This window comes from Taeniopygia guttata, chromosome 25 (genome assembly GCF_048771995.1).
Source record: "Taeniopygia guttata chromosome 25, bTaeGut7.mat, whole genome shotgun sequence".
Taxonomy (NCBI): Eukaryota; Metazoa; Chordata; class Aves; order Passeriformes; family Estrildidae; genus Taeniopygia; species Taeniopygia guttata.
The window spans coordinates 6,904,847-6,928,934 of record NC_133050.1 but is presented as its reverse complement, the minus strand read 5'-3'; the positions used below and the strand labels follow the sequence as shown (position 1 = coordinate 6,928,934).

The window sequence follows — 24,088 nt, the reverse complement described above, 5'->3', positions numbered from 1 at the left end:
CGTCCGGCCGCGCTGCCTGCTGGGAGCTGTAGTCCGGCAGCGGGACCGGTCCTGCAGCCCCGGCCCGTCCTTCCCCTCCCGCGGGGACCCGAGCAGTGGAAATGGCTCGGGAGGGCGGAGCAGTTCGGCACTGAGCCCAACCGGACTCGCCCCGCAGTTAAACCCACCCAAACCTACCGTAAAGCAACACGAACCCGCTCCAACCCGCACTAAATGCACCCTAAAACGAACCTAAACCCATCCTAAACACACGCAAACTCCCTCCAGGTCTACCCAAACCACCCCAAACGTCCCCAAATTGTCGCAGACCCACCCCAAGCTCCCACAGCCGAGGGAGCTCGGCACACCCGAGGGTCCCCCTGGGGTCCCCAAGGACAAAGGACGGGACTCGGTTTCACTGAACTGCTCCTGGGATGGACAAGGCTGCTGCTCCAGGACCATTCCTGCCCCACTAATCCCGGGAGCAGGACGCTGGGATTAGGTGCTATTCCCGGCAGGACAGAGCTGACCCACGGCCAGGCACTCCCCTGCTGCCAAAGCCCTATTTATAGCGGGGGATAACAATTAATTAATGAGCATGTCCTGCCTTTCACCTCCAATTAAGCGGCTCCCCACTTCCTCTCAGAGTGAGGGACACCTTTGTCGTCTTTAATCCTTCCATTTCCTGCCAAGATTTTGCTTTTCACTTCCAAACGCTTTGGGTCTTCTTTTTGGAGGCTGGGGAGTTTTGCACATGTACAAACCCCAAAGATTTCAGTGGTTTAAACAGGGATTTATCTAGAAAAATACAACTCCAGTATTTTCTTTCTTACATTTTTAGTTATTTCTTGATTGATTTTGTTTCTCATATCCAAACTGATGCCTTAAGGAGCGTGTGGGTGCTCCTGGCCAAAGGATACACACAGTAACGGCAAATGGTATAAAAAATTGGGATTTAATTGCAGCTGATTGATTTCTGGCCTTATTGTTAAATGATTCAGTGTCTGGAAGGTGCTGGTTTAGTTATTGTCCAGGTTCCTTGGAAATGCTTTTGGATTTTTATTTGTGAACTAACCAAACCCAGGGCATCATCTCCTCTTTAAATCCGTCTTTGTCCTTGTCCTTAGGGAAAACAAACTGCTTTATGTGCCATTTTAATGAAATGAATCACAAACCAGATCTCTGAAGATTCTTGGTAGGACGTTTACCCCTGGTTTGCAGGTAAAACATTTTAAGCAACTTTTATTCTGCAGAAATGTTACACTTTTCATTCCCCACAGGCCGATTGGTGGGGTGGGAGAACAGTTCCGTGTCCCGGGAGTGGTTGAAATAATGGAATTATTTAGGCTGGAAAAGAGCTCTGCATTTGCTGTAATTTTTAATGTAAACCTTCCTTAAGCATTTATTCAAGTATAATTTCTGTAAATAACCCTGATTTAACTCACCAAACAACTTCCCTGGGCCTGTCACCACTGCCCAGGCATGAGGACAGACAAATTGAGGCAATAGGATTGTCCTGGATTACAGCACTGCTATTTTAAGGGATTGAATTTGGCGTCGATTCTTTCAAAAGCAATGGATTCTCCACTCCTGATTCCAAGGGGGAATGGCCACGGCAGCCTGTGCCACCCCTGCGTGGGGCACTTTCCCTGTCCCTGCACGTGGCTCTGGAGGGACCAGCAGCCCCCATCTCAGGGTCTGGGTGTCAGGATGAGCCCAAGAGTGTAAAATCCTCATTTCCCAGCCTGTGCAGCCAAAGAAGAAGTTTGAATGTGTAGGATCAGCTTCTCAAGGTTCTTTATTTTCCCTTATCCAGAACATTCTTTCTCTGATCTGCTGAGCACTGTCCAGCAGCTCGGCCATGGCATTCTGTCCCAAATCTCGGGCGGTGTTTACATTTTATACCCAAAACTCCATGTATTATATTTACAATAATGTGCCAATACCTGTCCTCTATGTTAGACAGTGTGTCTCTACCTTAAACCAACAGAAAAGTGATTTTATAGTGAGCTAATAAATATATATAATGGCCATTCCCCCTTGGAATCAGGAGTGGAGAATCCATTGCTCTTGAAAGAATCTATGCCAAATTCAATCCCTTAAAATAGCAGTGCCATAATCCAGGGACAAACAGGGACAAACCCTGGGCCTGTCCTTTGTGTGCTGGACATTTCCCTGCCCCGACACACAAACAATCCCTTTGTGCAGGACACAAACAAGGGCAGGTTCCTGGCACAACACAAAGAGTGGATTCAGCGTCGGGATCAGCTGAGCTGTGCCCATGACGTGGCCTGTTTGCCCCAGCAGCCCCCACTGGCCACTGCTCCAGCCCAGGGCCTGGCCCACCTGGGTTTTTCCTAAGAGAAAACCCAGTGGTTTTATTCCAGGAAGGAAGAGGAAGGCAAATTCCCCAGCAATGGCTCCGTGGGAGCTGTGCCAGCACTCCCCAGCACATCCTGACACAGCTGGTGGCCCAGGGTCTTGGGCTCCTCATGGGGGTCATGGGCTCCTCACGAGGGTCATGAGCTCCTCATGAGGGTCTTGGGCTCCTCATGGGGGTCTTGGGCTCCTCACGGGGGTCATGAGCTCCTCATGAGGGTCTTGGGCTCCTCACGGGGGTCTCAGGCCCCTCATGAGGGTCATGGGCTCCTCATGGGGGTCACGGGTCCCTTCTGGGGGTCTCAGGCCCCTCACGGGCATCCCAGGTCCCCCATGGGGGTCATGGACCCTTCACGGGGGTCTCAGGCCCCTCATGAGGGTCTTGGGCCCCTCACGAGGGTCTTGGGCTCCTCACAGGGGTCTCAGGCCCCTCATGAGGGTCTTGGGCTCCTCATGGGAGTCCCAGGCCCCTTCTGGGGGTCTCAGGCCCCACATGGCATCCCAGGCCCCTCACAGGAGTCTCAGGCTGCACACAGGGGGTCCCTTGCCCCTCACGGAGGTCCCAGGCCCCTCATGGGGGTCATGGGCTCCTCACGGGGGTCTCAGGCCCCTCATGGGTGTCATGGGCTCCTCACGGGGGTCTCAGGCCCCTCATGGCATCCCAGGTCCCTCACAGCGATCCCAGGCTCCTCATGGTGGTCCCGGGGGTCCCGGGTCCCTCCCGGGGGTCCCAGACCCTTCCCGGGGGTCCCAGACCCCTCCCGGGGGTCCCGGGTCCCTCCCGGGGGTCCCAGACCCCTCACAGGAGTCCCAGACCCCTCCCGGGGGTCCCGGGCGCTCTCCGCGCTCCCGGTGAGGCGCACCCCGTACCGCCGCCAGGGGGCGCTCTGCCCCCTCCGCTCCGTGCGCGCCTCACGGAGGGGGCGTGGCCTGGCCTGGCCCCTCCCGGCAGGGCCGCGTGCGCCCGCCAAAGCATTCCGGGCGGGAACGGGGGCGGCGGCGCGTTCCGGGTGGCGCGTTCCGTTCCGCCCCCGCCCCCCCCTCCCCGCACCGGGAGCGGCCTCAGCGGCGGCGGCGGCGGCGGGAGGGCCCCGGGGCCGCTCCGGGCCGCGCCGCGCCGGGCCACCCATGGAGCCTCTCGTAGGTAACGGTGGGCCCCCGCTCGGCCTCGGGAAAGTTTTGGCGGGGCCGGGCCTCGGGGCGGCGGCGGCGGCGGCCGCGGGGTCACGGCGCGGCCTCAGGGGGCGGCGGGGGCGGGCCCCGGGGTCGCTCCCGGGGTACCGGGGGGGTGGCGGGGTGCGGGTCCCGGCTCAGCCCGGGGGCCTGCGGGGCCGGGCCGGGAGGGCTCCCCGCGCCGCCGCCGCCCGGTCCCGGTCCCGGTGCGGAGCCCCCGGGCCTGTCCCGCCGCGGTTCGCGGCTCCCCGCGGAGGGGCCGACCCCCGGGGCAGGGCAGTGACGTTTTGCTGGTCCCGGCGATTTAGGGACAAATAATTTTCCTCTCGGTGCTCGTTTTGCCCCGGGAGCAGCGGGATTTCCCGAGGGCTGCCCGCTCCAGGCTGGGGTCGCTCCCCGGGCCGGTGTCGAGCGGGGCAGAGCCGTGAGCGGCCGCCGGGGCCGGGCCGGGGTCTGTCGGCGGAGAAACGCGAGCTCAGAAACAATCCTGGAGTTTGGGACTTCCCGAGGAGAGGGAATTCCTCCTGTGACTGATTCCCGGTGTCCGTGTTGTCGGGGAATCTGTTCCGAGGCCTTGGCACTCGCTCCCGGTAGCGGGACGGAGCCTCCCCGGGAGTTGGGTTGGATCCCGGTGCACCGGGAATGCTGCGGGGCTTTCCTGCCTGTGAAATGGATACTTGGGACCAGGGATCTCCGGGTTCCTAAAAGCCTTGCTGTGTCTAAAAGCCTGAAGTCGTGGAGCTGGAAAATCCAAACTTCCAGCCGGGATTCTTCGCTCTGAATCGCTGACACCGGCTGGGTTTTATCTTCCTGACCCAGCACACGTCCATGCTGGGTCGTTTTATTTTTATATTTTATATTTTTTATTTTTATTTTTGGGAAATAGGATTTTTAAGCTACTTAAAGGTGTTTTTGTGCTAAAGAAGCTTCTGGAGTGGAGCTGGTGTGGCCACCTGTGGATGCAGTGTTGGATGTGTCTGAAGGGGCACAGCTGGATCCACAGCTGGATCCAGGCATCCCCCGGGTGTGCTTCAGCTGGGAGAACCTTGTCTGGTGTGGGCAGGAGCATCCAAATCCCACCAGGATGGAAAAAGGAGCTCAAACCACTTAAAAATTCAGGACTCTGCTCTTCCTGCTGCCGTAGTATTGGTTGGTTCAGTTTTCTGTTGGAATTTATTACATTTTCTGCTGGTGTTTGTGCTGAATCCATGCCACTCGGCGCTGGGACGTGGCTCTGCTCTCTGAGGGGGAGATGCTGTGGCACTTCAGCTCTCAGAGTCCTGAGTCACACCCTAAACTCATCCCTGAAAATGGATTGTCCTTGCGGGAGGAGCGCTGGGTTGAAATATTCTGGGGAGGAAACGCGCGGAATTGGCGCTGGAGCTGCCGTGGCCTGGATTGCAGAGGGGACACTTGGAATATCCCCCGGGATACGGGCAAGGACAGCACGTGCCAGGCCCAGCTCTTGCACAGAACCAGGCTCAGGCTGGAAATAGGCACGGCCTGCTTCAAGGAGAACTCGGCTCAAAGGGAATTTCTGTGGTGGAGACGCTGAGAGAGCTGAGTTTGTTGTCAGTGCTTCATGAGAGAATCCTGTGATTTTTGGAGCACTTAATAACCAGGAGGGATAATGATGGTGGGACAGAGCCTGGATTTGATGGAGCTGCTGTGTTTGTGTTGGAGACTTATTGGGCTTTTCTCTGTCTCTGGTGGGTTCTTCAGCCCAAAGTTCAGGATGACCTGGGTGTCCCAGTGCCCAGCTGTGTCTGGAGCACTGGGAAGCAGCTGGAGCTCTGGAAAAAACAGGATGAAGCTGTTCATTGAAGCACTGAAACTTTATAAAAATGGGATGATTTCCATAACTGTTGCTTCACTCCAACTCCTGAGCACCAGCGTGGTTTTAGGATCCCCTTTTCCTTGCTGGAGCAGCTCCTTTGTGGGGTTTATGTGCTGTCCTTTTGGATTGTGCTAAAACTCTGCCAGAGATTCCAGAGCCTGCAGTTCTCAGAATCTTGGAGAGCTGTTCCTACCAAGCATGAGGTGCAGCCACAGAGCCACGTCCAGCACTGCCACAGCTGCCTGTGCCCTCTGATCCCCAACATCCCTGTTTTTCCCTGTCAGACTGGCTTCCTTCTGCACTCACAGCACCCCTCCTTGGGCTGAGGGGCTCCAAGAGTGTCCTGCACCATCAGTTTTATCAGGAATAATTGGTTTTTTTTGTTGTTGATGATGATGAGGAGCTGGGTTGATTCCTTGACAGAGGCAGGAGCTGCACAGTGTGTGTCCCACCCAGCACTCCAAGGGTGTCCTGCACCATCAGTTTTATCAGGAATAACTGATTTTTTTTGTTGTTGATGATGATGATGAGGAGGAGGAGGAGAAGCTGGGTTGATTCCCTGGCAGAGGCAGGAGCTGCAGGGTGTGTGTCCCACCCAGCACTTCCAGATGGAGCTTAGTGACAGGGCACAGGTGTCAGGTCAGGACGGGTGCTGCTAATCCCAGCGTTAGGTAACCTGCTGGGCCAGCACAGGGATGTGGGATGGGATGGGGGCAGCCCCCACTCTTCTGGGGAGCAGAAACCTCCCTCTGGAGCATCAGGGCATGCTCAGAGCTCATGAAGAAGCTCATTTTTCTCATTGTTACCCCGACAGGGCTCAGGTTGGAGCTGCTCCCACGTCCCATGTGCAGGTCCCAGCATGGCCTTTCCCCTGCTTAGCCCTGAGTGCTGCCAAATTTCATGGTTTTGGAGGAATTTGGGGTTTAGGTGTTTGTTATGTGCTGGTTTGCCACTCTGCTGCGGGTCCCCGATGGCGTGTGGGTCTGGCAGGATTAGATTTCCCATGGATTTGGGCACCTCCTGCCTCACCTGTGGCTCCCTGAGGGTCTGGCTGGGTGTCCCCTGTGTCCCTGTGGGGAGGGGATGTGGCAGAGGGGCTGGGCCAGGAGCAGAGCCCTGGGAGTGGAGTCCTGGCTCCCAGCTTGGTTCCTGTCCTCAGCAAAACATCACGTGGCAGATCCGGGGGAGAGACGTCAGAGTTTGATGCTCCTAAAATATTTCTGGAAGTATCTTTATAAACAAAGTGGAGCCACCAGTCAGGCCGACCTTGGATCAGGATTTGGCCCTAGCAAAGAGAATTATTTCCTATTTCTGCAGCATGTTCAGCACGAATGAAATCTAACAAATTAATGGAATTGAAGCCCCATAAATTCCAGTCTGGGACTTTAAATTGATCCAGTTTGCTGCTCCACAGTTGGTTCTGGTGAACTGCTTCAAGTCAGCGTTCCCAATGGTTGATTTCCCCCCAGGATGGAGCCGAGAGACACTGAGCTCTTGGACCTTGTGTCTTGAATTCCTCCCTGGTTTTCCTGACTTCTCTGATGGTGTTGTGGCAGGGAGTGCAGTCCTGCCTGCGGAGGGCTGGGATGCTCCACGTGCTCCTGGCGAGTCCCTTCCCAAACCTGGCATGCAACCATTGGAGTTTCCCTGGGAGAGGCCGTAGGCAGCAAGAGAGAGGAGGCTCCAGGGGGGGTTTATGACTTTCCCCTTATTTTGGATGGACATTTGGTGTGAAAAGTCTGAATTCCCGTTAGGAAGGATTTGCAGGTTGCCAGGATGGACTAAACCCAGCTTTGCTCCATTCCCAAAGGTGGAACTGGGCAGATTCCTGCTGCCTGGAAGGCTGAAGGTTGGTGTCAGCTTTGGGTGGATCCGTGGGCACTTTGGAATGGGGCTCTCACTGGGTTCCCACGGGCGTGTGGCCATGGAATGCTGTTTGCATGAAGCTCCAGCTCCTTCTGGTCCCAGCGAGCTGCAGCTCCAGCACCAGGAGCGTTGCTGTGCTCACTGTGGGGGATATTTGTAAAACATTTGCTGATGTGTCCTGCAAAGAACTGTTGGGATCACAGGAACAACGGGGCTTAGTCCTAAATACATGTTTTCCACATATTTCTGGTTGGAATGTGCCAGGAACGCTCGCTTTGGATTACATCCAGCTGTGCTGCACCCCCATGTGCTCCCGGGGGCTTTGGGGTGTGCTCAGCGCCTGCTGCATTGCTGGGGGATGGATCTGCAGTTGTGGATCTCCTGGGGCTTGGATTTCCTCCCTGGGCTCATATTTCCCACCTGTTCTGGAAGGAGGGAAGAGGAGAGAGCATTTCCCTTCCACAGGGAAAGGAAATAATCAATAACTCTGGGGTGGGGACATTTCTCCGTCCGATCCCTCAACAAATCTGCAACAATCCGTCAGTGCCTCGTTGGACCCCGAGTTTTCCATCTGTGTTTTCCCTGGCATTTTTGTGCACGCGGGAGTTTGGAATGCCGTGGATGAGGGGGTGGGATGTGCTGCTTGTTCCCTCCCCACACCTCCGCCGCGCGTGCTGAGTTTTCATTTTCGTTGGAATTCCACACCCACCTGAAGGAAGCTGTTCCCGTTATCGCAGCCAGTCTCGTCCTGGAGCTGCTCCTTGCTCCGGCAACTCCTGCCAGGGATTAGAGGATCCAAACGTGCGGCTCCTAATTAGGGATGTTCCCTAAATTGGTGGAGTAAGAGCAGGAATCGCTGCCAAATTCTGCTCCCGGAATGCGCCGGGCTCTGGCATCGCTTCTTCCGACGGAGCTTTTCTGGGAGGAGGAACTTAACAACTCGATTGTGGGAATGGTGTTTCTCCAGCAAAGCCAAGAGATTCCAGGTTAAAGTCTGGATGCTGGTGTGGAGTTGTGCTGTTAGGGAATTTCACCCACCTTTAAGGAAAATCTTGAAAAAAAATATTTCAAGGCACCAAGGGGGTTTTGCCCCTTTTTAGGGATAATCCTGAAAAAGAGACTTTATTTTTCGGGCATCAGGAAGACAACCAGGTTTGTTCATATTCCACACAACCCTGGAATTTGCTCTCATACCTAATACATCAGAACCTCTCTCCCAGCCTTCCCAGATTTTCAGCTCGGCATAAATTCTTTTCCCATTCTTTTCTGTTCCTTGATGGCAGAATTTTTATCCCAGCCTTTAACTGCAAAGCACCAAATTCCGTGGAGCGCTTTGCTGGTCTGGACTCCCACGGATGAGGCTGCTCTTCCTTTCCCTCTCTGCCCCGAGGAATGCGGAAAATCAGGATTTGAAGGCATGGCAGGAGCACACGCCTTTCGCAGGCTCAGAACCCAACAAAATCCAGATTTACAGACTACATCTGTGGTTTTGTTCCCCTCTGGGAAGGAGCTCTGGAGTGGAAAGGAGCTCTGTCTGGACATTGATTTTGTCTGCCATTGCAATTGGGATTGTTTGGTTTGGGTTTTTTTGTCTGAAAGGGGCTTTAAAAAATGTATTTTCTTTAGGGCACATCTCCTAATTCTTCCCTTTCCCTGCCTCACAGCTGGGGTGCTTGGAGTGGGATGGGACAGGGATTTGCTCCCTGTAAATGCGCAAGAGAAACTTTCTGCTTTCTCATTGCTCCCAAATATTAATTTATATATAAATATTCATTTATGTAATTTGGGAAGAAAAGCTGCACCACCTTTGAGATGAGAATTGAGTTTGGCTCGTGAATTTTCCAAGGAAATACCCCTTGTTGGTTACAGCAAAGTGAGTGTTGTTCTCCCATCTCCCAGGGAATGAACAGCACTCCTGGAGCACAGTTAATTTTGAGGGAGGTTCATTCACCCCTCAGCTCGTTCCCAGCTGGGGTGTACAATCCATGTGTGCTCTCTGGCATTCCCAGATTGATGCCGAGGAGCCGATCCGGTGCCGCTGACTCCGTCTGGCCTCGGCTATGGACATCGTCCTGTCGGATTTTGTTCGCTCGACGGGGGCAGAGCCGGGGCTGGCCAGAGACCTCCTTGAAGGTATGGGAATAGTGATGGAAAATTGGGAATAATGGAGTGGCTGATGAGCGAAAAGGGTGAAGGAGCTGGGGGCTGGAGCCAGAGACCTCCTTGAAGGTATGGGAATAATGGAGTGGCTGATGAGCGAAAAGGATGAAGGAGTTGGGGGCTGGAGCCAGAGACGTTCTTGAAGGTATGGGAATAATGATGGAAAATTGGGAATAATGGAGGGGCTGATGAGCAAAAAGGGTTGGAAAAGGGTGAAGGAGCTGGGGGCTGGAGCCAGAGACCTTCTTGAAGGTATGGGAATAATGATGGAAAATTGGGAATAATGGAGTGGCTGGTGAGTGAAAAGGGTTGGAAAAGGGTGAAGGAGCTGGGGGCTGGAGCCAGAGACCTTCTTGAAGGTATGGGAATAATGATGGGAATAATGGAGTGGCTGATGAGCGAAAAGGGTGAAGGAGCTGGGGGCTGGAATAGTTTCCAGCACAGATGTTTAGGAAGTGCCTCGGTTTCCCTGCTGGCTGAGGGTGACCGGTGCTGCTCCCTCCCCATCCAGGCAAGAACTGGGACCTGAGCGCGGCGCTGAGCGACTTCGAGCAGCTCCGGCAGGTGCACGCCGGGAACCTCCCGCCTTCCTTCAACGAGGGCCGCGGGGCCCGGCCCCCGGAGCGGGAGGTGGCGCGGCCGGCGCGGCCCCCGCTGCAGCGCCAGGATGACATCGTGCAAGGTCAGCGTCCTGCAGCCGAGGGGAATCTGTCACATCTCCTCTGCTCGCTGCCACATCCGCAGCGTGGGAGCCCAGCTCATCCCCCTGGCTGGCTCCAGACCCTGGCAGGGGCTCAGAGATGTGGCACGAAGTTAAAACCACCTGTGGCTTCCATTTTAGCCCATGGAAAAAACTGCCAACTTTGTATGAGAAATTACAAGCCACAGGGGTTTGAGTAGTGTGGTAGTTGGATTAACACAGGGTGGAAAAAGTAGAATTTTGGGGTTTTTAGAATGGGGTTCAAGGGTACAAGATGGAGGGCTTTGAGCATATCCTGGCCTCCTTCTCCTTCTTCTTGTCCTCCGTGTCTTGGTGTGATGGTGACGCTTTTCTATTGGTTTAAGGTAAAGAGACACTATCTCACATAGATGATAGATATTGGCACATTATTGTAAACATAGCACACGTAGGTTTGGGTATAAAAGGTGTAAACTTTAGTATAAAATGTGTAAATTTTAGTATAAAATGCCCTAGAGGGGAGACAGAATGCCACGACCTCCTTGCTAGACAGAGCTCGGCAGGACAGAGAAAGAATGTTCTAGATAAGGGAAAATAAACAACCTTGATGCTCAGACTCCTCCTGTGGCTGCACGGGCTGGGAAATTAGGACTTTTACACTCTTGAGGCCATCCTGACACTGCAGACCCTGAGGCTGCAGCAGTTTGGTGCTGGCTGCTCTGGGATTTGCTGCTGCTGCCCGACTTTGTGTTTGCTGTTCCTTCTTTCCCCCAGAGAAGCGCCTGTCCCGTGGCATTTCCCACGCCAGCTCCACCATCGTGTCCCTGGCCCGTTCCCATGTCTCCAGCAACGGCAGCAGCAGTGAGCACCTGCTGGAGATGCCCATCTGCACCTTCCAGCTGCCCGACCTCACCGTGTACCCCGAGGACTTCCGCAGCTTCATCGAGCGGGATCTTATCGAGCAGTCCATGCTGGTAGCACTGGAGCAGGCTGGTGAGTGCTGGATCCACGCTGGTGCCGTGAGCAGCTGGGGGGTGCCACCCATGGGATACCACATGGATGCGTATCCAGCAGGGAATTATTCCATTGTTTTTGTGACCTGGTGCAAGGGTTGAGTAGGAGCTGCTTCCCTTCACCCATGGAAACCGAGTGTAAATAACCCAGGGCTGTTACCACTGTGCACAGCTGAGAGGGAAAACACCCCAAAACTGACATTGTCTCATCCCTGGAGCATCCCAATCCTCTGTCCTGCCTGTCCCGTGGAGAGACAGGGAAAATGGAATTCCAGTCTGACACGTCCTGACAGATTCTGTGCTGATTACAGACCCCTGAGGTCGGTGCTGCTGCTCCAGTGCCTGCTGGGTGCCTGGGGAGGAACCCCCTGCTTTGGTTCCAGGTTCCTGGGGAGCTGCTGGGGGTCTGTAAATGAGGGAATGAGGGAGACATCCGTGCTGGCAGGGAAAACCTCATCCTGGCACCAGGAATGTTCCCGTGGGCAGGGGCAGGACGGCGTGAGGGATCTCAGGGGGGTTTACACCCCCCACTGTTTCTGTGGTGCTGCACATGGCAGAAAACACATTATCCCTAGGGATAACAGACACTCTGAGGGCCCAGCTTCTCCCTCTCCTGCTCAGGAGTTGCTGTAAGAAATATTCTCATGTTTTGGGAATGAGCACTTGATCCCAGCGATCCCGTTACACGGCGACGCCGCGCGGTGCCAGCAGAGCTGCTGGCTCTGGTGCAGATGAACCCCAGATCTCATCCCAGCAGAGCCTCCTGTGCCCCAGCACAAATGGAATGCGGGGCTGGGGGTTGCTGGGTGCTTCATCCCTGGGCTGGGGGCACTTCCAGGTGTGCTGAGATCCTGGTAGCGGGAAGGAATTTAGAAATTCAGAGTTTTAGAAAATGCCTTTTGGAGATTTGAGTGTCTGTGGGCTGTTATAAATGAGGGTTTTGTCTGTAACAAAGGGCTGTAGTGCAGCTATGAAATATTCCAAGCTGGATTCCAAGTAGGGTTTTGAGCGTGGTGCTGTGATCTACGGGGACTCCTGTTATTAGCACACACCATCCTCAGGGAATTAAGGAAATATGTTTTAGAGCCCAATAAATGTTCAGATCCTCTTCCCCATGTATTCAGAGGTCCTGTTACACCATTGTGGCAGAGTAAGCACTTCCAAAGTGGTGGTAGCTTCAGTGAGATCCTCTGGGAATGGTTTGAATGTGCTTGGAGTGGTATGGCAGGGTCTTGGTGGAGCTGAGACCTCAGCCCTCAGCGGAGCCTTGGTGTCCTTTGACACAAACCCTTGTGGATCAGGAACTGGGCCTTGCTCTGATGATAAAAATCATCAAGAACTGAAAGATCCCGATCCTTTGGGTTGGCCTCAGGAGCACAAGGCCTCAGGAGCAATCCCTGGGACGTTCCTTGTGTCAGGAAGCCAGAGTGGATTCCTGGTAGCCTTGGGGAAGCCGTTTATGGTTTGGATGAGGCAATCCTCCCTTCAGGCTGGGTGGAGCCATCAGTTCCTTCCCATTGCTGTGACCTGTTCCGGTGGCTCCTGCTGGAAGATCCCATGGGATTTGCCCAAACACCCTGTGGGATAACCCAGGCTCATGGTGCTGGATGCAGAGGGAGCCTCTGGATGCCAGTGGGCTTTTCCTGTGTGCAGATCTGTTGCCACCATGGCTTTTTCTGGGAAGATCCCTCAGTTGATTTCCCTTTTGAGGGGAAATCAACAGTTGATTCCCAGTTGATTTCCCTGCTGAACTCTCAGGGCTGCCTCTTAAGAGCCACACACAGAGAGAAATGTGTTGTTTTCAATACTTCTGGGCAGCCTCTTGGCCTTTTGACGGGAGCAAAACACTGGGAGGAGGGTTGGGCGTGTGGTTCCTTTGGAGACGACTTCTCTTGCGTAACTGGAGCCAGGGCAAACACTCGGGCACAGAAATACCTCTGCAAGGTGTGTCCCCTCGGATTGACTGGAGCAGAGCTTTCACAACCTCCAAAGCACCAGCAGGACATGCAAACTCCAGGGAAAAGAGCATTGAATCCTGCAGGAATGAGGGAAAATGGATCAGAAGGTGCTGCCCCTGGCAGGGTTACGTGTGGGACAGCTCCTGTGAGGCGCCCCTGGCCCTGGGCCACTTGGCCAGGCTCCCGACTCGGCCGTGCCAGGAGCTAAATTGAGGGAACAGGCAGCTTCTCTGTGCAGAGCCATTGTCCCCAGGCTCAGTGCAGAGTGCTTCCAGCTCTGGCGGGTCCCTTTCCTGGCGCTGGGAGCAGCCCCGACCTGCCCGTGTCACACTGAGCATCATGGTTTTTGTTTTCTTGTGTCTGGGGATGTTTTAACCCCTGTTTTCTGTGTTTAGTTCCTCTCCAGCTGCTCTCCCTGAGGTTGTACAAAGCATTTCCAGCAATCCCGTGTCTGTGTACTGGGATCTCTGGCAGGGATTATGCTCCAGAGGAAGGACAGGCTCTTTGGAAGCGATGGGAAAAAGGGCTGGTTTCCTGCAGGAGCAATTTAAATACAACTTGGAAGCCTCAACAGCGTCATCCAGCCAAAAACCTGTCTGTTGCACAGGATCCAAAAACTCCTGGAAAATAATGGCAGCCAAGGAGGGATGTTGAGGGCAGGGCAAGACACAGACGGGGTTTCAAAGTTCTGATGCAGCCCAGCTTCACTCCCTTGGGAAGGGCTGAATCTCCAGCCACACTGGGCATTTCTTCCTACCTTCTATTTTTAGCTGCTCTTGACTTGAATCACCACAATGACCCAAAACTCCCAGCCTAAAGCGCCACTGGTTCGTGTTTGCAGCAGGAGAGCTGCTGGGATCAGCAGAAATCCTGGAATATTCTGCCTAAAAATCAGTGAGCCGGGAAACGTGGCCGTGAGAGAGTTGAAACTGGAGGGATTTGGTTCCAAGAAGCAGCAGAAAGCTGGTTTCCCCTGGAGAGGTTGTTTGTGCTGGGTGCTCCTGGAGGCATTTTCAGGCTGATGGGATGAAATAAAGGAAATAAGGGGTGTGGGGAAAAACAGATAGAGGAGAACTAGTCTGGGTGGAAGTCCTGGCTCCTATTTGTGTGTAATTCTGATTTGTGTGACCCCAAATTCAGCCAGGTCTTTTCCTGGCATCCTCGGGGAGTTTTGCAGCCCCAGTCTCCTCTTTTTTGTTGCTTTGTCCTGACTCTTCCCCACCCAGTCCTGGCATGGGTCTGTACCTTCCCACCTGCCCAGGCACTCCCCTGCTCGTTCAGCTGGTTTTTAGCCGTGGTTTCAGAAGGGCTGAGCCCTGCAGTGCCCCCAGAACGCCCCAGTCTCGTGTTGTGCCACGATTTCACACTCTCCCACATCTCCCCAGGGCGTCTCAACTGGTGGGTGACGGTGGATCCCAGCTGCCAGCGCCTGCTGCCCCTGGCCACCACTGGCGACGGGAATTGCCTGCTCCACGCCGCCTCCCTGGGTAAGGCTTGGCTCAATCCCCAGGGAAACGGCCAACCAGGCCCTGGGCAAGAGCCCACCACCCCTTTTGGGAGCATTCCAAATCTAACTAACTCACAACTCGTGACCCTCTCTTGAGAGTCCAGCCCCAGGTGGGTTGGATTGTCCATCAGGCTCAAACAATCCTCACCAGAACCTAATCAGGTAATCACTCTAGGTAAACAATTCTCCAAACATATTCCACATGGGAAAAACAAGGAGTAGAAATAGAAATTGTTTTCTCTTTCTTACTTTTGTGTTCCTCTATGAAAAAATCTTGAGAGAGAGAAGAATGTGCCTGCCACACTCCCCTTCTGTCTGGCAAGTTTCCCTGGATGCCTGAAGGAAATGTGGGATAATGGAGCAGCCCCTCAGTGGGCCAGGGAGTCACACGAGCCCCTCCTGAGCTTGCAGCCTGTTCCTTGTCCCTGCAGGTATGTGGGGCTTCCATGACCGGGATCTCATGCTCAGGAAATCCCTCTACACGCTGATGGAGAAGGGAGCGGAGCGGGAGGCGCTGAGGCGGAGATGGCGCTGGCAGCAGACACAGCAGAACAAGGAGGTGGGAGCCAGCTGAGTGTTGGTTTGTGCCCTCTTTGGTGGGTTTGGGAGGCGCTTCCTGGCGGGTCTGGAATTTTGGGCAGCTCCCTGCTGTGCCATTCGACTGTGCTGTGGGAAGGGGTCTTGGGACAAGTGACAGGATGAGGGGAATGGATTTAAATTGAGAGGGGAAGTTTGGATGAACATTGGGAAGCACTTTTGAGGACACAGTGCAGAATGTGTTGGTTGTTTTTGCATAAACCCATAGAGGAAAGTTGTGCTCTGGGTATAAACCAGTGCTGGAGCAACTGGAAGAGCTCTGTGTGGAGGATTTTTGGGTTCTCTTTGCCGTTTTTCAGTCTGGCCTGGTTTACACGGAGGAGGAGTGGCAGAAGGAGTGGAACGAGCTGATCAAGCTGGCGTCCAGCGAGCCCCGCGTGCACTACAGCACCAACGGCGGCGGCTGCGGCGGGTACGGAGCAGAGAACACATCCAGGTGTAGAGAGGGAATGAATTCCCTCGGGGCACAGCCCTCGTGGTGCTCCAGGGCAGGGCAGCGGGTCTGTGGTGGTCTGGTTGGGGTTTCAGGGGAAGGACAAGGATCCCAAAGGAGCACAAGGCACACTGAGTGTCCCAGGAAAGGATTTTGGCACTGCACGGCCTTTTCTGTGGGGCAGCACATGGATTGAGCAGGGAATTAATATTTTCCTTGTGTTTCCTTGTGTTTCCTTGTGTTTCCTGGTCTTTCCTGGTCTTTCCTTGTCTTTCCTTGTCTTTCCTTCTGCTTCCTTCTGTTGCTCACTCTGAAATAAGAGAATAACCCAGAGCTGAGAGTTTTTGCCACCTCGCTTCTGTTCCAGGGTTCAGCCCTGCCACAGCTGTCCAGCTCCTTAGATAAGGGACTCCCAGCAATGCCAGGCAGCAGCTGGGCATTCCTTGGGCACAAACCCTTGTCTTGGAGCAGGACATTTTGAGAATCCACACCTAAACCCTCAGATTAACGCTGAGATCAGCCTCGGCTCTGTCCACCCACCCCTACGTGCAGCTTCCTCCAGGTGTTACAAAGCAAATGATTGAATATCCAAGGGATCACACTGAACTTCTCCTTTGCCCAAGGGTGGAGAGTTCAGAGGAGCCGGTGTACGAGAGCCTGGAGGAGTTCCACGTCTTTGTCCTGGCCCACGTGCTGAAGAGACCCATCGTGGTGGTGGCAGACACGATGCTGCGGGACTCGGGCGGCGAAGGTGAGACCTGCCCCTCTTCCCAAAGCCTCTCTGAGCTCTCCACCTTTCCTTTCTACCCTTCCTGGCACCCCTTTGCTGTCAAGGCTGGACCTGGAGGTGGGAATGGTGCAGAGGGGAAAATTGACCTGCTACAGGTGAGCCCGCAGAGGGCCCAGGGCCAGGCTTGGCTCCCAGTCCAATTTCTGCTGCTTTAAGAGCATCCACAGGAGTTTTTTGTTTTGGTTTGGTTGTTTTACCTCTTTTGCCCCTACACACACATCTAGAGATGAGACATTCCGTTCCCTGGGTGGCGGATTTTCCACCATCAGCTTCAGTTTCCTGTCAGAGAAGGTTAATCAATTTCCGTTGTTCTGTGGGCAAAGTTTGTCTTGTGGGGGAGTGCAGAGGAAAGCTTTTTATAGAAAATACCCGTTCATTCTACATTTTAAATCCTCCTGATGTAAAATAAGCATCTATTTTGGGTTGTGGTTTTGTTTAATGTCCCCTGAGATGACAGATAATTGCAGGTGAGCCCTCGACCGAGGCAAAGGGCTCATTCTGGAGCAGTTGCAACACAAACAGCTCTGAACTCTTGAACCTGTGATCAGAACTAACCACTCTCATTTCTTCCCAGCCTTTGCCCCAATTCCCTTTGGAGGGATCTATCTTCCCCTGGAAGTCCCAGCCAACAAATGCCACCGGTCTCCACTGGTTTTGGCTTATGACCAAGCCCATTTTTCTGCCCTGGTCTCCATGGAGCAGAAGGAAAACACAAAAGATCAAGGTGAGTGATGAGGTTCAAACTGAGGAGGAGGATTTGGGAGTGCTGGGGGGGAAGAGCTGGCCAGGACCCATCAATGTGCACTGTCAGCCCAGAAAACCAGCAGTGTCCTGGCCTTGGAGCCCTTCCAGTGCCTAAAGGGGCTCCGAGAGCTGGAGGGAGACTTGGGACAAAGGCCTGGAGTGACAAGACAGGGGAAATGGCTTCCCACTGACACAGGGCAGAGTTAGATGGGATATTATAAAGAAACTCTTCCCTGTGAGGGTCATGAGGCATTCCATGGTGCTCTGACAATTCCATAATCCCAGGAATTGGCAGCACTGGCATTTGCCATCAGGCCATTCCCATCAGAGGTGACAATGCTCCTGGTGGGTGTTCAGAGTTGGCTCCAAGCGTGGAATATTTGTCCTTCTGGGCTGTAAACGTGACGTTTCTGTCCCGGGGCAGCTGTGATCCCCCTGACAGACTCTGAGCACAAGCTGCTCCCAGTGCACTTCGCCGTGGATCCCGGGAAGGAGTGGCAGTGGGGGAAGGACGACAGTGACAACGTCAAGCTGGCCAGGTTGGTGACCTGCAGGTGGTGCAGGGTGAGGCTCCACTGGGGCTCTGGGTGATCTGCAGAGCAGAGAGGTCACGGATGAAGGGGTCAGTCCTGACCCCAGCTGGGTTTTCTTGTGCTGGATAAAAGTTGTGCCCACAGGGAATGGCACCGTTCGTGGGGATGGAGGAACTTTTCCTTCATTTTCCTTCATTTTGATATGATTTGGGTAGGGCTGTGACATGTCACGAGCTTCATTCCCACATAGCAAGTAGATGATGCTCCAGATCCTGGAGCTCTGGGCTGGCTGTAGCTCAAGACACCAGCAGCAGGGGAGGCTCTTCTGTCATAGCAGCACAAAAAAGGGTTATTTTAACATTTGCCACCAAATCCCTGCTGCCTGGAGCAGGGAGGGTGGTGGCCACCAGACCATGCCTGGTCTGGGTGAGGCTTTGGGCAGGTCTCACCATGGTTTGGTCCCAGCAGTTCCTTTGATTTGATTCCAACACCGATGAATCTGATTTCTCCCTTTGGGTTTTCATTGAAAGGAAAACTGCATAATTGTCCCTTCTGTGCCCTTGGACCTGCTGTAGGAAAACCCCCATTTAAATACATAACACAGGGAATAATGTAAATACGGGGGGAGATATTTCCAGGTGGGAAATGGCTCTAACTTGTGGCTTTATCCCCTCCAATGCCAGCGTGACGCTGTCACTGGAAGCCAAACTGCACCTGCTGCACAGCTACATGAATGTCAGATGGATCACGTTGCCTTGTGACATGCAGGTAAAGGGACCAGGGGGATCTTCTTTGCCTATGAATTATTCAGCCCTTCTCTCTACAAGGAAGCTGTTGTAGGGCCTTACCTGGGGGCTCTGCCTCATGCAGGGCTCTGTGCCCGCAGGAATTGTGGCTGACTGCTCAGAGAGCAGGGAAGTGGCTCAGTTTTGCGGGTGGGCACCTTTTCCCTGGAGCTCCCCACGTCTGTTTTCAGTCTTCACATGACCCAGCTGCCCCTCAGGGACTCCCTGTGCTCCAAACAAACGGGAGCTGTTGGTTTATGGCCACCTCGAGACTGGGACAAGTCTCACCCCTCTCTTCCCTGGCTTTGCACCTGAAACCTTGAGCAAGTGGAGGTATTACAGAACCACAGAATAGAATCATAAGATCCTGGACTACCTCAGGTTGAAAGGGGGATATTTAGAGATGCACAGGATGTGCTGGGGATGTGCTTCTCTAAGCGTGGCCGGACGCCGTCCCCTCCGCGTTCCAAGCAGCACCACCTCCTTTGCTTCACCTTCCACCTGAAAATCTTTACCTGAGGAGTTTCTAGACTTTGATAATTTGTCTTTCCTTCCTGCCCAGGCGCCTCTGGCTCAGCCAGAATCCCCCACGGCCTCCGCGGGCGATGACGCTCGCTCGGCAGCGGAGTCGGGCGAGTCGGACAAGGAGTCGGTGTGCAGCAGCTCTGCCAGCAACGGGGGCACCAGGGCAGGCAAGGACAGGGAGAAACCAAAGAAAGAGCGGGAAAAGGAGAAGGAAAAGGATAAAAAACGAGCAGACTCGGTGGCCAACAAGCTGGGGAGCTTCGGGAAGACTCTGGGCAGCAAACTAAAAAAGAACATGGGGGGCCTGATGCACAGCAAAGCCGTGAAGGGCGGCGTGAGCAACGGGCAGGGAGACACCCTGGAGAAGAAGAAGAAAGGATCCCTGAAGGCACGGAAAGACAGCAAAGAGGAATGTTCCCCAGGAGACCTGGCTCCTGCAGAGAAGCCGTGCGCAGGTAAAGCGGCCCCGGAGAAGCCGTCGGATCCCCACAAGTACAGCAGCGACGTGCGGCTGAGCCTGAGCATCCTGCGCGCCGCCATGCAGGGCGAGCGCAAGTTCATCTTCGCCAGCCACCTCAAGACCAGCACCCGGCACCAGTTCCAGGAGGAGATGATCCAGAGGTACCTCCTGGATGCTGAGGAGCGTTTCCTGGCGGAGCAGAGGCAGAAGGAGGCCGAGAAGAAAGCGCTGGGCAGCGCTGCCCCGGCCAAGAGGCCGGAGGGGGAGGTGGGCGCCCAGCGGAGCGAGGAGGCGATGCCAAGCCCCGTGTTCTGCCAGCCACCCCCCACCTACCCCCCTCAGCCCCTGGAGCCGGCCGTGGGTGCTAAAACAGCTGCTTTTCCAGCTGGCTATTCTGGCGTTTTCACCTTCCCCAGGCCCTCCATGGGCAGCGCTGAGGGGCTGCACCCGCCCGCGTGCCCCGAGGGCCGGCGGCAGCTGGCGGGGGGCCCCTGTGGGAGCCTCCCCCCCTACGCCACCCTGCCCCGGCACCACCAGGGCCGGCTCGGGCCCTGCGCCCCCGGCCCTGCCCAGCTGGGCCGGTTCTCCCCCACGGACACGGACACCCAGGCTCCCTTCCCTTCCCAGTGTGAGGGCTCCGGCTGCCTCCCCCCGCACAGCAATGGCTGCCGGGAGCTCCTCGAGCAGGACAAGGGAGGAACAGTGGATAAAATGAGAAGCCAAGCCCTCTACAACATCCAGCAGACCAAGTGCAAACAGCCCAACTGCAGCTTTTACGGACACCCGGAGACGGGGAATTTCTGTTCCTGCTGTTACAAGGAAGAGCTGCGGCGCAGGGAGAGGGAGGCTCTGGTCCACAGGTTCTGATGCTCCCCCTGTGTGGATCCGGACCCCTGGCACGTGGGGAATGCAATAACAGAGATCCATTTTGGTTTTACACCCACCCACGCTCCTCTCCCACTCTGCAGGAGGTGGGAGCAGGCGTTGGGCCTGCTGGGGTGGGCTGGGAGTGGCGCGGGGCTGGTGGGATCGAGAGAGGGGGGAAAGCAGCTCCTGCTTTCCTGGAGCCCCTGCAGAGGAGCAGAAGGATTCCCAGGGGTGCCTGGGGACAGTGGGGGCTGCTCGGGTCGGAGCACAGGGTGAGGGGGGAGAATTCCTCAAAAACTCAATAAACCAGACCAAAGCTTTGGGAGCGGGCAGGGGGAGCAGCTCCCGCCAGGTCCTTCCCGCTTCCCGACCACCTGGGACGGAGCAAAAATGCCCCATTTTGAGCGTCACAAATTTTAATGGAGTTTTTTAACACTGGTTTTATTCTGTATTTCTTCTTGCTGGTACTGAGCGACACCGTGTTGGAGTTGGACATTGATGAGGCGAGGTGGGTTGGACACCCCCCACTCAGTCCTGGATGAGTCCGAGCGCCAGGACAGGCTCAGGGCTCTGTCCCCTCCTCTCCTCCCTCTCAGAGCTGAACTCTGGTTTTAAAATGTTGTTTCTAAACTCTTCCTGAGGCGGGGGAGCCAGGGGGACTCCCAGAGCTCCAGGGATTGGAGGTTTCTCTTCCCACACAGAACCCCAGCCCACAGGAGAGCCGAGGCGAGATCCTGGCTCAGCATCTCCTGCCAGGAATTCCCAGTGGCCTGGGGCAAAAACCCCAGGAATGCCCACTGGAAAGGGGTCCCAAAGCACCCCCAGGCCCGGGGTGGAGCCAGGGGGTCACAGCCCCACGTAACTCCTACTTGAGCACAGCTACTCTGTACTACCTCTGATCCTGATTAACTCGGCTCCGTTGTGCTGAGCCACCAACTGACCTTTAGGCTGCGGAATTAATCCATATTTTTGATAACAGGGCTAAAAAGCAGAACAATAAGGTAAAATCCTCCCGTGACTAACGTCCCACGCCGTTCCTGACCCCATCCCGGCCCCCTGGCTCCCAGGGTGGGATTCACTTTAGCACTGCGATGTTTGCACAGAATTCCTTGGGGGTTTTTTGGTAACTGCAGCTCCCAAACCGGGCCTGATCCTGCACGCAGCGAGGTGCAGCATTTCCTATCACACGGAAATAAAACAGGAGTTGTATCCTTCAGCCAGAGCTTTACAACATTCCCTCCTTTCTATTTTTGGGTTGATTTTTTCCAAAAGGCATCAAACTATGCAACCCCTTCCTGCCCATGGCCGTTTCCAGGAGAAGGGACGAGGCAGAGGAGCTGGAAGTGAGCTTGGGGACTCACACTTGGCCCAAAAAATGTTAATTTAGTTAACTTAGACCTAAAACCCCCTGAGTTAAGGCCTTTCCTACACATAAATGCTCCCAAATAAGGCCTTTCCTAGCGGGATCCCAACACTTCGAGTCCAGCCAGCAACGCTCCTTGTCCGCAGATTTCCAAATCCAAATTTCAGAGACACCCCAGGGATGGTTTGATTCCAGTGTAAACTGATTTCCCTGGTTTTATAAAACCCCCGAGCATGGCTGAAGCTGTGGGAAGGGGAAGGTGTGGCACCCACTCCAGCTGGCTCCTCTTGCCTCAGAACTAATTCCAGGTTTCTCCCTGAACTGCAGGAATTCCGATGGACTTTAACCCTGGGGCAGGGGCATGCAGGGCTGGTTAAGCAGCACAGGCTCTGCCCCTACTTGGTTCACCCTGAAATTTAAGCTGAGATGGTTAAAACCCAACCCAATCCCTTCACTATTTACAGGCACTTGGTTTAAATTCCACTTTCTGATGTTTGTTTTCCCCCAAATCGGAGCAGCAGCTTTATTTTGGCGTTGGGGAATATCCTCTGGCTGTGCCGGGAGCACCGGGAGCAGGGACGGCACGGGAGGGCAGGGGGGAGGTGATGCTTCATCATCCTCGTTTTGGGGCAATTTCTCTCCTCTTTGGTTATCTCCACCCCAGTGGATGCTGGACTTGGGTGAGGATGGGAAGCCCCCAGAGCTGCTCGCTGGTGTTGTGGGAGGAGAGAGAAGGAGAAGGTAGAAAACCTGTAGGAAAAGCACCAGTCCTGGAGGGAAAACTCCAAAACTGGAGGAGAAGCACCAAACCTGCCCCCAGGAGGGATTTTTCCGCGGGGACGAGGACGGGGAGACCGTGGTGTGACCCCAAGGTCAAACTAAGTGCACTTACTGGTGTGGTTGGAATTCAAATTGCTGCCATCGGATCCTGGTGGAGGAAAACTTTGTCTTTCAGCGTGTGTAAAACCCGTTCATGAGATTTGATTTGATTTTATTAAATGAGATTCACCTTCGCCATTCCCTGGCCCCTCAGTGGAGGAGGCCGGGGCAGCTTTGGGTCTCACTAACGCGACACCGAGTGACCTGAATTAATTCTGCAGTGGTTTATTCATGAAAAACCCTTTTTTTTTAATAATTATTATTATTATTAATTCCAGATTAATTGGTGATATTTGGCCTCCTGGTGAACAGGGCCAGAGCGTTGCACTTGGGCTGTACCTGTGGCCTCGTTGTGGCACCACAGACTCATTGACAATAAAAACCTTCAGCTGATGCACCTGAGGCTCCTTCATCCCCTCACCCTGAGGGCTCTGGGCATCCCCAATTCCCTCCTGGGGCTGCTCCTCATCCCCTTCTCCATCCAATTATTGGGATTTTGGGGTTACCATTTATTATTTTTTGGGGGGGTTATTATTTATTGTGTGATTCCATGTTGGTACTAATTATTTGCTTTCATTTAAGAAAGAACACACTTCCCTCCCTGTTCCTGTCTATCCTTGCTGGTCTTGGAGCCTTTTCCCCAGCTGCATCCCTTTGGCTCCCTTAATCCTGAGTCTCAGGACAAAATTTTAAAAAGGTAAAATTCCAGCATGGATTTTATGGATGCTGAGGCTTTAAATTAAAGAAGAAAAGGAGGTTTGGGGGTGGTTGGAGATGGATTGTGGAAGGTGGGACCCTGGGAGCAGTTTCCCATCGGATTGCTGGCTTTGGGATTTTCTCTCCCACCTCCCTGGATGATTTTCCTCCAGGATCTTTCCTCCTGCCACGGCCCAAACTGACCCCGTCCTGGCTTGGAGCAGCTCCCGGCTCAAAGCCTCCAGGAAATTCCTCTCAGCTGCCAGAGCCAAAAGCTTTTCTGAGCCCCCGGGAACCTCTGCTGCTGATCCTGCTGCAGGAGGAAAATTGAGGTGCACGAGCTGCAGCCTCCAAAGCTGGGCCTGCCCAAAAATCTGTGGGGAAATACTCCAGGAATCCGAGTTGGGACTGGAGTTGTGTTGAGTTTTCCGTGTGCCTGGGTTGTGTCGGGATTTATCCCGCAGCGTGCTGGCACTGCCGCCTTGGCTGCCCCGGGTTTTGGGGTGCCCGGAGGTGTCGTGGCACTGAGGGTGACACAGGTACCCCAGGGCCACCATCCACCTGCTGACCCGTGGGGCCGGGGACTGGCGGGAGCGGGGCCGGCTTGGCCCGGGAGGAGAAGGCTCCGTGCTTCTGCCGTGAGTCACCGAGCAGCTTCTCCTGCCCTACCCCGGGAGGGGCCCCGGGCCCCCTCCCGCAGGGTTTGGGGGCTCCCCTGCCTGGGCAGCGCTTGCGGGACCCCAGAACCGCCCGGTCGGTACCCCCGCCCCAACGCTGAACTTCTGGGGTGCCTGGGGCCGCCCCCCCGCTTCCAAAGCCCCCGGTCCCGGACCCCACCGCCGGTACCGGGCAGTGGGGCGGCGGG

At 54.8% G+C, this 24,088-nt stretch overlaps 1 protein-coding gene across 2 annotated transcripts; it reads left to right on the top strand.

Annotated features, from left to right (window-relative positions):
• The first annotated feature begins 3,375 nt into the window (after positions 1-3,375).
• Positions 3,376-22,924, top strand: OTUD7B (OTU deubiquitinase 7B). 2 transcript variants are annotated; one of them, XM_030291238.4, is made up of 12 exons: positions 3,376-3,502; positions 9,244-9,367; positions 9,906-10,076; positions 10,848-11,066; positions 14,430-14,531; positions 14,983-15,110; positions 15,448-15,560; positions 16,205-16,332; positions 16,946-17,095; positions 17,540-17,654; positions 18,332-18,416; positions 18,996-22,924. In XM_030291238.4, the coding sequence occupies exons 2-12, from the start codon at positions 9,295-9,297 to the stop codon at positions 20,283-20,285; spliced, it is 2,574 nt and encodes an 857-aa protein (XP_030147098.4). In that variant the 5' UTR covers positions 3,376-3,502; positions 9,244-9,294; the 3' UTR covers positions 20,286-22,924. The 2 variants fall into 2 exon arrangements, with proteins under 2 accessions (XP_030147098.4, XP_030147099.4); XM_030291239.4 differs by having other exon boundaries at positions 3,381-3,498.
• Positions 22,925-24,088: the final 1,164 nt, after the last annotated feature.

Bases quoted from the DNA above. Each gene is read 5' to 3' on its own strand.
- OTUD7B (XM_030291238.4), top strand. From the start codon at position 9,295: ATGGACATCGTCCTGTCGGATTTTGTTCGCTCGACGGGGGCAGAGCCG. The intron at 17,096-17,539 runs GTGAGTGATGAG...GTCCCGGGGCAG, and splicing joins GGAAAACACAAAAGATCAAG to CTGTGATCCCCCTGACAGAC. The intron at 17,655-18,331 runs GTTGGTGACCTG...CTCCAATGCCAG, and splicing joins GACAACGTCAAGCTGGCCAG to CGTGACGCTGTCACTGGAAG.